Here is a 15,341-nt window from a genome sequence, read left to right on the forward strand (position 1 = left end):
CTGAAGAAGGCGGGCAGGTCAGACCCAGAGGGTCTGAGCTATGGGACTGAGCCAAATTATAGGCAAAGAGACAAGGAGGGGCGGAGAGAAAGGACTGGGGCTGGTAGACAAAGACCCAGATGGTGAGGCCGAGGCCGGGAAAAGGCTGGAGTCCGGAATCTCAGGGACCAGATGCCTGCTTTTGCTTTTTCAAAAGGCTCCAGTTCCCTGCCTTTTCCTCTTTGCCCTGCAGCTTTCTGTACAGTGGAGCCTTCTTATCCCTAGCCACCTACCCCAGGCCTGTGCCCAGGCCTGTGCCTTCAGACAGAACACGATCCTAAATTTGTGTGGCCCGGGGGTGTCCCACAGGGCTTGCTCTCGACGCTGACATTTTGAAGGCTTGGTCTCTAGGTTCAAAAAACTTACTTTTCCCAATGGACACAGTACTTTTTCTGAGTCTCCACCATCTACGGCTACCACTTTTACGTTCAATGCGAGCACCCAACGCATTGCAAGGGCAGAAGGAAGGCCCATCAGAGTCCTACGTGATACTGGACAGGAGCAGGCAGGCTGACTTAGCCACGGAAACGGGAGTACTCCTGGGCTCGCGCGTATGTGTGCAAAAAAGAATGTAAGAACTGTACTTTATGGAGATTCTTGGGCCTGGGCTTGTCTGGTCCAGGTAAGAGGACTGGGATGTTGAGCAAGCGTGCGTACAGGCCAGCACCAACTTCCCACGAACAGAACACTCTGGGAAGAAGACTAAGCAGGACGAACCCTAACCGCAGGAGCCACACTCTCAGCTTGGTGCCGTCGCGAGCAAGCGCAGCGTCCTTAAGAGCTCCTCGAAGCCCCGCCCCTTCCTGCTCGGTGGGTGTGGCCTGGGGCAAGGACCCCCCGTTACAGAGCTTGCTATTGGCTCGGAGAATCAGGGTTGGCCTTGCGTTCGCCTGAGCAAGAGAGTAGAAAGCTCAGCTGCGGTGGAGGGAGTCTATGCGTGCTGGACAGCAGTGGGAGGTGTATGAGACGCTGGCTGCTGACACTAGGGCTCAATCGCCGCGAAGCCAGGACTTGGCGACCGGGCTGCCGGGCTATCTGGCCGAGTCTTCTGAGGCGCAAACTAATGGGACTGGTTTGCTGGGCAGCGTCGCAGAGATCTTTTAAGTACACTGAGCCGGGCCCGCGCTGAAGTAGAAGCTGTCGTGGGGCGCGCAGCCTAGAGTCCCAGTGTGGCCCGGAGGAACGGAGTCTGTGCCAGGGGGACCCAGTTGGGAGCCTGGGGACCGAACTCGCGTTGTGGGGAGACCCCTCCGCTTCTTCCCAGGGTCGTCAGTCTCAGGACGGTCGAGGCGTCGGGGCCACCACCAAGTGCTCCGCTGGGAGACCCCGTCGGGGAGAGGACACGCAGTCTCCAACAGTGTGGGGGAAGCCGAGCGGAATCCGGCGGGATCACCCGGGGGCGCCGAGCCCCCGTCTCGCCCCTTGAGGCGGAGAGGCCAGGGGAGCGACTCGGAGGCCGCAGCCCATGCCCAGGTTGGGGGCGCTTGCCCAGTGAGTCCTCCTGGCCAGGCCGGCGGAGGAGAGCGACTCCGAGGCCGGCGGGAGGGGAGAGCTTCAAGGCCCGCGGCTGCGGAGGATGGGCGCCTGAGTGACTCCCGAGCGCAGCGCGGCACGGGCAGGCTAGGCGAGCTTTGCTGAGGAGGCGCCCGGGGACCCTGAAGTGCGTCCTGCCCCCGGGAAGATGGCCCTGCCTGGGCAGCGTTGGCTCAGCAAGTGGCTTGTGGCGATGGTCGTGTTGACGCTGTGCCGGCTTGCAACGCCGCTGGCCAAGAACCTGGAGCCAGTGTCCTGGAGCTCTCTCAACCCCAAGTGAGTAACTTATCTGCTCTGGTCCCTGGGGGTGGGAGACACTCCTTTGGGGTGAGGTCGTGCGCTCCCAAGTGCGTGTGGGGAGGTGGCCGGGAGGACGTACCCTGCCTTATTTTGTATCTGGCTGTTTCTAGTGTTTTCTTTCTGGCAGGCGGGGCAGGGTGCGGCGGGGTGGGGTGGGGGCACTTGGTTGGGTTGTGACCCATCGGCTCCTTGGCCCTGGCCTCCGCACGTCCGAGATCAAGCCGAGGTGGTCACACCAGGCAGAGACGGGGTGTCCGGGCTCTCGAGAGCTGGGTGGGGGCGAGGGGGCAGCCCACTCCGGGGCCCCTGGGAACGTGGTGGTTTTCGCTTAGAGCCGCTCCCGGGGTTCGCTTGACCCGAGCCGGGCACGAGGCCGGAACACCCTTTCCTCATTTGCTTAGGTGTCAGGAAACGCGGTTCGGGACCCAGCGCCGGGGCGGGTGGCAGCGTCTGTATATATATCCCTTCTCCAGCTTCTCCCATTTTCATTTGTCTTTCTTCCCTGTCTGTTTGCCTCCCTGGCTTTTCTCTTTGCCGTCTCTTCTTGTCCCCCTCCCCTCCCATTTCTCCCTGCCGGGGTGGTAGAAAGGCGGGCGCTGCTCCCAGGCTCACAAAGGCGGCGAGTGGAGAGGGGCGGAGTGGGAGAGGGGTTGTTTGGGGGGGGGGTCGATCCAGCGCCCGTCGGGGGGCCAGTGGAGCCGGCAGCCGAGCAGCTTCGAGAGGGCCAGCCAGGGCTAAGAGTGGCGGCCAAGCCAGTGAGGGAGGTGGGTGGGGAACGTGAGATTCCTGCCCAGGCAGGTCTCGTATGAACCCCCCCCCACACACACACATAAGTCCCCTGGACTGCGAGCGGTGCTTAGATTTCTCCAGTGGTTTGGGGGGCAGCGATATAAAGGATGTCTTTTCTTTCTTCTCTTTCTCCTTTCTAACTCTCCCCCCACCTCTAAACAACGCACACCTTTCAGGGCGGTGGCTCAGTGGTTTCTGGGCTGTTGTGACCTCTGGACCTTTTTCTCTTTTGGCAGCTAGTACTCAGGATGGAACTCAGGGTCATAATCCCTCTTCCCTTGTTTACTGGCAGCCCCGGCAGTGTGTGGACAGCCCAGTTAGTGGAAACTGGGGGGCCTTGACCTGTTCCTTGCATGTTCTCAGATTCCTGTTTCTGAAATTTCTTCCTGTCCACTCTTGTGGGCTCTTCACTAACTTCCCAGGCTCCTGCCTGCCTTGGCCTCCTGGGTCCCAGGGGTGGTACAATTCTCAGGCCTGGACTGAGAGAAAGGCGCCTCTTGTTTTCTTCTTGGGTTAAGGTAGGGTCCTGTTACTGGTTGGTGGCTAAAGGAGGGTCAGGCTGGAGGATTCTGCCTCTGTACAAGAGAAGGGACTGACAAGAATTTCTCCCCTACCTAGAAGCCAGATTGGTACCAGAGCTTTAACTGCTGGGGCTCCAATTGGTCTGAGGCCCCTCTAGGTTAGTAAGCCCATGAAAAAGATTGTGAAGTACCCAGTTCTTCCCTGTAAGGAGACTGGAAATATTCTTTAGCTAGGAACACTGCACTCTGCCTGGGGTAACCCTTCCTGTGGGCTCATGGGAGTGACCTAATTGCTCTCTTGGGTCCAGATACTATGGAAGTACACAGCTGGAAAAGAGCCCTCCTACAGAGTTGAGGGTGCTGGGAGAAACAAGATCTGTGGAAGCTTATTCCTTTATGTTTGGCGAGTCTGTAGAGCTCTAGAGCAGTTTACAATCTTGGGAAGGTTGTGTCCACTCTGCCGCCCCCCCCATTCTGTTCTCAAGCTGAGGGCAAGCATCCTGGGGTGGGGATGGGGGTGACTTTGGATTCATTAGAACCTGCCCAGATTCTCTCCTGTAATCGAGCAGATTCTGGGAACGGTTGGGACTCATCCTGGTGCCCACCCCCATTTCATCTATGCCCAGGGGTCTAGAATGCAGCCTATGTCTGTGTCTCTTGCTGAGAGTGTGGGGCAGGAGGACAGGAGGAGAAGAGGACAGGAGGACAGGAGGGAGGCACTGCTCTCCTCTGGGGGCTGCCTGTGCCACCGCACCCAACCCTCAGGCTGCCATGGCTTTTCCAATAAACAGTGTCTGTCTCTGTCTCTGCCTTCCTGTGCCCTGCCGGAGTTCTCCCTCTCAGGCCAGTATCGTTGCCCTCTCACACCCTGCGAGGGAGCGCAGCTCACCTCCCTCTCCAGCTAGGTTCGCCTGCTCTCCCTCTTTCTCACACTCCCTCTCACTCTTAGTCACTCTCTGCCTCTTTTTCTCAAGTCCTTTTGTTTCTTGCACATGCCCGTGCTCTCCCTCACAGGCTCATTTTCTCTCATCCCTCCCCTCTTCCTCTCCTGGCTTTTGGTCTCTCTCCTCAGCCCTGTCAGAAGCTGGCACCCCTCCCTCAAAAAATCTCCCAGTGCCTATAAACCCTGCTTAATTGCTTCCTCCTTGGGAAAAAAATCAAAATAAAGAAGTGATGGGGTCTGCTTCCAGGTTCCAGGGCACACTCAGCCCCAACCCTGACTGGGAAGGGGAGCCTGAAGGGCCAGCTCTAGACTTCCAGCCGGCTGCTCTCCTGAATTGGTGTTAGAACCTGCCAGGGTGGTAGTCCCTGGGTGATAAGAGCTTCTGTCTCCTGGGTCTCTCCTGTCAGATTTGCCCCAAGAGTACAGGGTGGGAAGATGGGTTTGGTCCCCCTGGGGCTTGGGGGAAACCAGAACGTGCATGTGCTGGCTTAGGTGGGGAACCACTGCCTAAATGGTCCCAGGGCAGCCCCCTCCCCCAGCTGCTCCCCCTGGGGAGTGTAGTGCAGCCGGCAGGCCTCACACTTGAGTCCTCAGCAAGTCCAGCTGCTGCAGTTCAGTCTTTCGGTCCCATTCTGACCCCTTCCTGCCCCCCACTCAGGTTCCCCCACCTCCAGGGAGTGGGAATGTGCTTGTGATCACATTACAAACCTTCTCTACAATGGGGTGGGGGCAGGGTCTTCCTTTTGGCATCCAGGACCCTTGACTCCAGCATGGGTGGGGCAGCTGCAGACCCCAACCCAAGCTTGCCTGCTACAAGTCAAAGTATTGGTCCCAACCCCCTCACAGCTGTTCTAGCTCACAGTCCTTGGGGAGGCCGGCTCAAGGGACTACTTTCTGGAGTGGCTAGTGACCTGACCTATGCTACTTTGTGCCTCATTGGCCACAGGTGAGGGCCGAGAACCCAGCAGTTCCTAAAGTTCCCTGTTCTCTACCCCCACCCAGGGCAGCTAGGCTAGGGCAAGAATGGCCTGTGAGGAAGCTGGGGTAGGGACTTTGTTCCATCAGGCTCTCAGTTGCCTCAACAGCTCAGGTGAATGGGTGTAGGTGGGCCTTGGATACTACTGTGCATCACTGTTTTCCAGGGTTAGGGCTACAGAGAGAGTGGGCCAGCCTGGAGGCTCCTGGTTGCCATGGGAATATCAGGTTTGGGAGAAGAGCCCACCCTTTGATTAGAAGGGGACCTGAAGTATGGACTGCTTACCAGCAGCCTTCTGAAACTCTGGAAGCCGCTCCTCTCAGGTGTGTTTATGGTGGTGGTTTGGGGTCAGGATGCTAGCAGCAAGAAGTATAAGTACTTTGGGCTTGCTACTTCTAAATGATACTGTGGTTGGCATGCTAAGTAATAGTCAGATAGCACCTTGCTACTTACAATGCATTCTCATATATGATCTCATCGGGTGCTCCCAAGAGCCCTGGGAAGTAGGCATTGGCCCCATTTTCCAGAGAAGGAGGCATATGCCCAGAAAGGGGAAATGACTTGTCTGAGGTAAGCCAGTGACTTGTTGAATTGGGCAGAGCTGTGCTATGTGCCATTCTTTCCACTTCGTCCTGCTGCGAGGGACAGGAATTCAAAGTGGGGTTTGGAAAGAGGCACCAGACCTCTGCTGCCCCTGGGTGCTTCCCTCTCACCTCCCAAGCGGGCCTGCATCTGTCTTTATGACTCAAGCCCTGCCTGTGTGGGGTAAGTAGTGTTCTAACTTCTTCATTTAACTTTCCTAGGCTTAGCTCTAAGGGCAACCTGCTCAGGTGACCTAGCCGACTCACAGATTGACACTCTACCCCTCCCAGATCTGAGTAGTTCTCTGGGCCAGGAATCTCTTTCTCTCAGGGGGACCTCAGGAAAAGCATGGGGAGGGTTAAACTCCAGTAAACTAGTTTTGGCCAGGTGGGACAGAGAAGAGGGCATAGTTCATGTAGGTGGGGAGAGTGACTTCCTCTAGGACTCTCCTGGCTTCCCTGCCTCCTGCCTCCAACAGAGCTGTGTGTGTGCCAGGGCCCAGCTGCTGTTCCTGCCCACCCACGCCTGGGCGGGCACTGCTGGGACATGCCAGGCCTGCTCCTGCTGCCTCGGGGGCTGGGTGGAGCTGGGGGAGTGAAAGAGGAGCCTTTAATTTGGGGGCTCCCCACCCTAGCTGGGATGAGAGCAGACTTGAGCTCTGGCTTGGGGTCTGTCCTCCACCAGTCTTGCCACCCTGGGCCTAGTAACGGTGGGGTCACCAAATCAAGGTTGTGGCTAGAGTCCTCTACCAAATTTAGACTTTTGTGGCCAGGAGTCAGGCTGCCTCTTAAAGCTGTGTGCTGGAGCCTGAAGAAAAGGTTGGTGGGAAGGAAGTGTGGAGCTGGTGGGACAGAGCAGCTTTCTGGGCACAGCTGTCCCAGATGCAGGCTCTCCTCCTGTCAGTGGCTTACAGAAGGGTAGAGAAGAACTCATCTAGACTAAAGGTGTAGGTGGTGTGAGGAGTGGGAGCCATTGGTTTCTGATCAGTTCAGGGTGTTGGTAGTTACTGTCCACAGATCCTCTGAGCTTTTCATAGCCCAGGATTCTTTTGAGCAGTAATGGTGGCACTTCTAAGAAGAAATATTGAGGAAGAAAACCTTGGGCTGGGGAAGAGAAGAGGGGGCAGGCCATAAGACAGGAGCTGAAATAGTTCCAACCACCTCCCTAAGTTCTTTTGCTCCCAGGGCTGGCTCCCTGAGGTCCCAGGACTATCTGAGGCTAGGGAGGGATGGGCTTGGGTTGCCATGGTGACCTGCTTTAGGCTTCCTGCTGGGCTATGTCAATCCCCTTACTTTCCAGAAAGGGGCTTTGTTTGGGGGTGGCCCCACACAGGAAAACTTGGTTTGATGGGAGGAACAATACTTTTTGAAAGGTGGTAAGCACCTAAAGAGTTTAAGTTAGAAACTTCTTTTCCTCTCCTCCCACTCATAACATGGTGAGGAAAAGGGGAAATAGGTAGGGTGCCTGGGCACTATCACTAGCACTGTGTTTGGCTTTGGACTTCACTTTCACTGGCCATACACCTAACCCTTGTGATCCTTGAACTTATTTGTACTCCTCACAGGGCCTAAGTGCTATTTTCCCTGTTGGGAGTAGATGCCAAGAAGGCACCAGTGGGGGTGATTGGGGTCAGGGGTGCAGGTCTCATCAGACTCCATCCCCTGCCACACTTTAGGGGAAGGTGAGTTTCCTTCTGCTGACTGCTATGCAGATGAGCTGATGAATATTTATAGTCTGTTCACTGAGGTTGGAGAGACTCTGAGAGGTGTTGGGGGCAATAGTCCTTTCTTCTCCCTCTACCCCCACCATGTAGACATCTGTTTCCTCAATGTGCCTGGGTTCAACGTAGAACTCCAAGTAGCTAGGAACCCTATTCAATCCTGGGGCTCTGGCGTCTGGGTGGCAAGGGAGACTGCACCAGGCAGGCACACACACACCTCTCGTGAGTGAGCATAGGGCCTAGTGCTTAGAAAGGTGAGCTGGTCTGTCCCCCTTTACATGTCCTCTATGTTGCTGTATTTTACAAAACTGCACAAGGATCAGCCACTGTTGAGGTCCTGTTAGAACCTGAGGAATTTGAGCATCTCTCAATAGGAACATTTCTCTGATCATTCATTCCCTCATATTAAGACCTGGGTTGGTAGTCTCTAAGGTTCCTTTGAGCTCTAAAATGTTAGAAATGGTCTATTCTTGCCACAGTCATGGGGGGGGGTACTGTGGAGAAGAACCAGTGTTAACAGTGAAAAGTGAAAAATGCCTTGGGAATTAGGCAATTTCACTTTGGTGAAACTTGTGAGCTTTGTATGGTGCATGGGTGGGGGCATTCTATCTTAAATGTTTGAGTCTCCATGTCATATCTGCTTCCTTTCTGTCCCATACAGGGCTATAGAGTTAGAGAGCAAGGGGGAAAAGTATCTCATTCTGGTTTTGAACCTCCTACACATTAAGATGGCAGCTCCTAGCTTGGTGGAACATCACATGACATGAAAGAAGGGCTAGTTGTTTTCGTCTTCTTCATGTACTTAGTCAGATCACCTCCTTGCCTAGTGAGGTGTCAGCTCCCTCCATTGGACTAGGTCATGGATTTGACAGTGTGAAGGCATCTGTCCAGAGCCCCTACCATATCCTCATTGCTTGTGCCCTTTGCATCATGGCTCTCAGGAAATGGCACCATTCTCTTCCTAGGTGATTGTAGTAGCCTGTGTATTGAGGTTCTGTACCAACAGAGCTAAAATGACACCCTCAACTTTATTCTCTTTATGCACTGTCACTCCATTGTCTTTCATGCCAGAGGGTCTGTCACTAAGGGGATGAAACTTACACAGCTTGTCATGGCCCTTGAGGAATTTCTTTCTAGCCCTAGCTGATCTTTTCCACCTCTTCGGGGCCTCTGTACTTGTTGTTGCTGTGTACTGACTTCTTATCCTTCACCCAGGACTTACCTTCATCCTGTCCTTTGTATGGAATCATCCCTGAGCATCACAATATTGTAGTTAGATGAGCCAATCTCCTTCCTCTCCCTGCCTTCCACCCTAGCTGTCTGAAGTGTCATCCTCACATGTAACTTACAGGTAGCCTGGAGCTGTCTATGGATAGAGTGTGGGACATTTACTTTTGGGGGCCAAACAATACAATAAAGTCCATGGCAGCCAGGCTCTGTCTTCTCTTTGTATTTCTTCCATAAGAAACAAGAGTACTTAGTGTTGGTATCTACTCTCCTGCTTCTTGGCAGACTACTTATAAGAAAGGTTCAAACATATTCACCACCTACACTGTTCCAGGTGCTCATCTCACCGTTCCTACCCTAAAAGGTAAAGGCTCTAGTTTAATAAGTGAAGAAACTGAAGTTCAGAGAAACTGCGCAGCTCACCCAAGGCCATACAGTTAGTAAGGGCCTAGCTTTGGAATCTGATTACAAAGTGTACTCTTTCTCTTTCTCTCAGCTTTAGCTTGCCTAAGCTCAGAAGTGGCCAACAGAACTTCAGTTTCTTTACTATTCTTAGGCAAGAACAGAGACAAATAAACAGGTGGCCAGGGACCTATATCTGGCTATCCAGATTAGACAGTGAAGCCCACCTTAAGACATTTAGTCATCTCCTCTTGGGGTCTGTGGTAGTTGCAGTATAGAGGTGAGAGATCAGAATACAGATGTGAGGGGTTCCTAAGACCCTGTCTTTTACTATCTGTTATCCCTGATAGGACTGCCCTTTATCCCCTCCCCTTCTTAGGAGTGAGTGGACAGGTTTGAGGTTTTAGGCTCTTGGGATGAATCACCAGAAGGATACTATAGAGCTGTTCCTATCCAGAGACTGTTGCCATCAGATCCTGGCTCCACTGCCTGTTTCTACCTCCCATCAGGCCCAAGATTAGCAAAATGTGGAGAAAGGCCTAGGTTCCGGACAACTTGAGCTCCCCCAGTGTTTGGCTGGGAGCTGTGGGGGTGGTGGCTAAGGCATGGGTGGGCTTGCAGTATGCGTGTGTGTGTGTGTGTGTATAGAAGTAGCAGCAGTGACCATTGAAGGAATGTGAGCATGTTCGGAAGTATGGGGGACAGGGTACCATCTCCAGGTAGCCTGGGCCTTGACACCTTGGTACCTAGTTCATTTGGCCATGGGGAATGTCCCATTAGGACAAAGGGCTCCCCCAGCCAGGCAGTGCCTATAGGCCACCCCTTCCATACCCTGCTGGCAATGTGGTTCTCTTTCCCTACCCCCAGCCTAAGGATGGTGGAAGGGCAGAAGGCTGATTCTCTTATCTCCACCCAGTAGGATTGGCCTGTCCTTCATTGTCTTCTCCCCTGGTTCTGGGATGGCCTGGGTCCCCCAACCTTGAGGCTGACCATCTCCTCTGTTCTGGGCAGGTTCCTGAGCGGGAAGGGCTTGGTAATCTACCCGAAGATTGGAGACAAACTGGACATCATTTGCCCCCGAGCAGAAGCAGGGCGGCCCTACGAGTACTACAAGCTGTACCTGGTGCGGCCGGAGCAGGCAGCTGCGTGCAGCACTGTGCTTGACCCCAATGTACTGGTCACTTGTAACAAACCACAGCAGGAAATCCGCTTCACCATCAAGTTTCAGGAGTTCAGCCCCAACTACATGGGCCTGGAGTTCAAAAAGTACCACGATTACTACATTACTTGTGAGTCCCCACCCAGTCATGGCTGGCTGTCTCCCTAGGCTTAGCTCTGCTTTTGCTCCAGCCTCCTTGCCCATGGGTGGCAATGGTGATTTCTTAGTGGCTCAGGATGCCACCTGCACAGTTACGGCCCTGCCTGATCTAATCCCCTTAGAAGACTAGCATGCTCTTGTCTCTGCCTGGCCTTGGAATTCTGGCCCCAACATTTACCACATGGCCTGTGGCCAGCTTGCCTCGGGTCCAGAGCATGGGTGGGAAAGGCTTCTAATCCATGTTGCTTTCTCTTTTCTTTCTTGGGAATGGCAGAATTGGCAGAACCCTTTGGGATCAGCCAGCTGTTTTGTCTTTTTCTTGGGAAGCTAAGGCACCATAAAGCAAATAGAGTTGGAGATGTAGCTCTTTGGTAGTCTTGCCTAGCACATGTTCAATCTTTAGCCACTGCCCTTCCCTTCCTCCTCCCAAAGGAAGTACGTGGCATTTTGCCTCAGATCACACAGGGAGTTTATGGGACAAGATGGAGACTTTAGCCTAGCTCTCCTCACACTCATCTAGAATTCCTTCCAGTTAAGGTAAATACCCCTCTCATGGTACCAATTCCAGTTGTTTCACCTCTGAGTGGCATCTCCCAGTGAGAAGGTCCACCTTAGTGTTTCCCCTAAGAAAAGCAAGGAGTGGTGCCCTTGGTATGGGGGGGGGACTTTTTTGGCCTGGCAAAACTAAATGACTCTCTTGCAATTGAGGGGGAAGTAGAGGGTTCAGGGTACATAGGTAGGAGCTGCTTGCTGTGCCCCACTCACTCCCAGTGGCTGTTTTTGGCTTGCTCTTGATGGTTCTGTCAGAAAAAAAGCAACACATTGAAAACTCCAACTTCTGATTTCTCTGGCTTTTTCCTGCAGCGACATCCAATGGAAGCTTGGAAGGGCTGGAGAACCGGGAGGGAGGTGTGTGCCGCACTCGTACCATGAAGATTGTCATGAAGGTTGGGCAAGGTGAGTGCCCATTTTGGCCTTTGGGACACATGTTGGTAGCTGACTGGGGTGTGTTGGGACTGGGGATGGACCAGAGGGTTAGAGTAGCAGAGGGCTAATATTTAGGCCGTTTCTGCCTCACCCAAGGTAATTGAGGGCACCAGTGCTAGCAGAGTATTCCCTCACATTTGTCTTCTCCCTATCCTCAGATCCCAATGCTGTGACACCTGAGCAGCTGACTACCAGCCGGCCCAGCAAGGAGGCAGACAACACTGTCAAGACAGCCACACAAGCCCCTGGTCAGGGTCCCCAGGGTGACTCTGATGGCAAGCATGGTGAGTGTATATAGGTGTTCTTCAGAGAGCAGAAGTCATTGATGTTACCTTCTCAAGCCTATGTCTAAAGAAATGCACCCTCGGACCTACCGGTATCGCTTGTGAATGTGGGTGACGGCAGGGACCTAGAGAGTTCCTTCAACTCCAAGGTGGCATTGTTTGCTGCCATCATGTTGACTGTCATCTTCTACTGGCTGACCATTGCTTCTCTTCCCATCCTCAGAGACTGTGAACCAGGAAGAGAAGAGTGGTCCAGGCGCAAGTGGGGGCAGCAGCGGGGACTCCGACAACTTCTTTAACTCCAAGGTGGCATTGTTCGCGGCCGTCGGTGCTGGCTGTGTTATCTTTCTGCTCATCATCATCTTCCTGACGGTCTTGCTACTCAAGCTGCGTAAACGACACCGCAAGCATACACAGCAGCGGGCAGCCGCTCTCTCGCTTAGTACCCTAGCCAGCCCTAAAGGGGGCAGTGGCACAGCGGGCACCGAGCCCAGTGATATCATCATCCCCTTACGGACTACAGAGAACAACTACTGCCCCCACTATGAGAAGGTGAGTGGGGACTACGGGCATCCTGTCTACATCGTCCAGGAAATGCCACCCCAGAGCCCGGCGAACATCTACTACAAGGTCTGAGGGCCCAGCACAGCCTCAGGCTCCAAGGGACACATGGCCTGGACCGGCCTCTCCTTTCTCCCCTATACCCCTCCCCTTGCCAGCTGTGCCCACCTTTGTATTTAGTTTTGTAGTTTCTTGGCTTTTATAATCCCCCATTTTTCCTGCCCCTTGGGCTTCGGAGGGGGGTGCCTGTGCCCCTAATCCCCATGCTCTTGTGCCTTCCCCCTCTGGCCAGGCCTCTGGGCTTTGTGGGGGCGCCCTTTCGTGGAGGGCAGGGTTGGACACTAATGGACAAGCAGGCAGGGAGACAGCCCCCTGGCCCTGCCCACTCCTCACCCCCTTTTCCCCTTCCCAGGACTGCTCGTCCACTATCACTGTTTTTAATGCCTTTGTGTTCATTTTTTAGCTGTCAACTCATTTTCATCTATTTTTTGAAGAAAAAAATGGAAAAATGTACAAGGCAGCCCCTCCCCAGGCTTTCTGAACCTGGCCTGACCCAGTATAAGAGGGCCTGGGGCAGGATATGGCCAGCCAGGAAGCATAGGATGGCATTTCTTTTATAGACTCCTTGGTATTTCAGGGGGTGGGGGAGGGCAGGCCAGGGAAGAGGAGAATGCCACCGGGCAAGGTGTCCCACCCTCCTTTCCAGACCCTCAGAATACAAAGCTGTTCCTGGCAATGGGGTACTGGGTACTGACTACCACCCTTCCACCAAAAAAGAAAAAAAAAAAGCCCTTCCTTGTGGGAGTCTTGGGCATCTCCTGCCTCCCTCACTCTCACGGTAATTAATGTCTTAATTGGCTGTTGCCTGGGGAACAGGAGAGCTGCTTCAGGCAGATGACCTCATGAGGGGTGGAGGGAGGTGAGGTGCCTAGGTGGCTATTTGCTCTGCAGAGCTGGGAGTCCCCCCCCCCGCCCTGTTCTCTCCTCACCTTTGGCACCCTTTGGTTTGGTGGGCAAACAGGGGTCCAAGGTGGAGACCTAAGCGGGTATAAGGCCAGGTGGCCTGCTCCTTTTCTGCCCATCGGCCCCCCCTAGTCTTGAGCTGGGGCCTGGAAAGGGGAAGAGGCTGCTCAGGGCTGGGACAGCCTGCAGTGCACTTTGACCCCAGCTCCTTGCCAGCATGGCTGCTAACAGACGGCCACTCCAGTGCACCTCGCAGGCACTCCCAGAGCTGCCATGGAAGGAGCTGGGCCTTATACCACCCACCTCCACACTGCCTCTTGGCCAGCTGCCCACCCCAGCGCCAGGTGGGAGAGGGAGCGGAACAGCCAGCCCCTTCCAGGTGGCAGTTGGAAGGGATCTTTGTTTTTGTTTCTGTTGCCATTTGTGTAAATACTAGTCTTTTTGGAAGAAATAATGTAAAGATGTTTTGTATAAACTCTGAATTATTTTCTTGTTGCTTTTTTCTTAGAAAAAAATGAGAACTAAAAAAAAATTAACCACATGGAGAAATGAGTGTAAAATGGTGTCATGATGTTGGAGAATGAACTGTGATGTCTGTATGTATGTGCCTGCACACATGTATGTGTGAGATTTCCTTTGTCCAACCACAGATGATCAGGGCAGGAATGGGAAAGAGGTGTGTGAAGCAAGATGCTTCAAGTGCCCATTCTCTTCCTGCTGCTCCCCACCCCCAAGTGTCTCTGCCCCTTTGTGCTGTCATGGAGCCTGAGTCCATCCTCCCACTCTGTCAGTCCTGTCACCTCTGTGGCACAGGCCATAGGCATCTGCCCAGTCTGGCACCAGTCTCAGCTGAGAAGGGTCCATGGGGAAGGGATGTTCCCATGGGGACCTGAGTGTGTCCGCAGGTACTGCCACCACCTGGCTGGGGCTAGATCTGGAACCTGCTGGCAGGCGCAGCCCTGCCCTGCCCCAGGATGCCTGGAGCTGGATAGAAACAACGTCCCAAGATGAGTCTCATCTCTGGCTCGCTGGACACTAGGAAGGCTTCAGACTTCCCAGTTCACCTCTCATCCAGAACCACCTTCCTTTTCCTGTGTTCACTGTGGGGCCAAACTAAAGGTGCTACCCTGGCATACTTGGGGGCTTCTGGCTGGCAGTGGAAGCCCTAAAGCTAGAGAAGCCCTGAGGGCCCACGTTCCCTCCCACAGGCAGATGAGTAACTTGCTCAGGTCAGAGAGTGTGGTAAGGGCCCCAAACAGGGTTTGGCTTCCATCCCATGACAGAGGTGCAGACAGTCAGGGCCCAGAGCAGCCTGTGGATCTTGTCAGGGGAATGCCTCTGGTGATGGCTAAGACAGATGTCAGGGGAGGAGGACAAGTGAGATTCCCAGCAGCTAAAAATGGGTAAGAAGGCGATAGAGGAGGAGGAAGGAAAGGGAGGGTGAGTAAGGGATCCAGAGCAGGAAGCCCAGGGGGAGCAGGCAAGGCTCTGGGGGAAGTGGGGAGCACATACAGAAGGAACGGGGAGGAGGGCTGTGAGACTGGGACTTGCCAGGGAAGGGAAAAAGAGGCTGGGCTAGAGCAGGGCTGGGCCAGCCTGGGGTGCTGCTGGAGCCAGCTGGGGCAGAGGCTGTTTATTTGGTTTCTCATTAACCTAAGGAAGTGCCTGGATCAGATGAGGCCTCTGCTATTTGACCATTTGCCCAGAGTGGGGCCCAGTGTGGGCCCTGGGTCTCTGGACCAGGGCAGGCTCTGTGCAGATTAGTGTCTCCAGCAGACTCCAGGTCAGGTGAGCCTTACCTGTACTTCCCCAACTGAGCAGTTCCCCAACCTGGCCCAGGTGTCAACTGCCCTTGCCACATACGCAGGGGAGCTAGGAGCCTGGGAGGAAGGCATAGGGATATAAAGGAAAATTGGAGGGAGATGAGCTGCCCTGTGAGGGTGGCAGGTGGGAATTATCTCGTATTTGAGATGAGGGAACTGAGACCCTGCAAGGTGCTGTAATTTGTGCAAGAACATAAACCAGGTGAACGGGGGCATGAGGATTCAAGCCCAGGTTTTTTTGTTTTTGTTTTTGTTTTTTTTTTTATTATACCATGAACAAATAGAAGTTCTGAGAGTGAAGCAAACAACTCCACTTCTCCCTACTCCTCCATTTGCCTTTGTCTTCCTTGGGGGTTTTGGTAAGCAGGAGTCT

The 15,341-nt window shown here is 54.0% G+C and overlaps 1 protein-coding gene across 1 annotated transcript; it reads left to right on the forward strand.

Annotated features, from left to right (window-relative positions):
* Window positions 1-920: 920 nt before the first annotated feature.
* Efnb1 (ephrin B1) lies at window positions 921-13,632 on the forward strand. Its single transcript, XM_008844371.2, has 5 exons — window positions 921-1,848; window positions 10,044-10,321; window positions 11,215-11,307; window positions 11,496-11,621; window positions 11,845-13,632. Exons 1-5 carry the CDS (start codon window positions 1,721-1,723, stop codon window positions 12,255-12,257), a joined length of 1,038 nt encoding a protein of 345 aa, XP_008842593.1. The 5' UTR covers window positions 921-1,720; the 3' UTR covers window positions 12,258-13,632.
* The last annotated feature ends 1,709 nt before the right edge of the window (window positions 13,633-15,341 follow it).

The sequence above is a fragment of the Nannospalax galili genome, unplaced genomic scaffold, assembly GCF_000622305.1.
Source record: "Nannospalax galili isolate Female #2095 unplaced genomic scaffold, S.galili_v1.0 scaffold280, whole genome shotgun sequence".
In the NCBI taxonomy this organism is placed as follows: Eukaryota; Metazoa; Chordata; class Mammalia; order Rodentia; family Spalacidae; genus Nannospalax; species Nannospalax galili.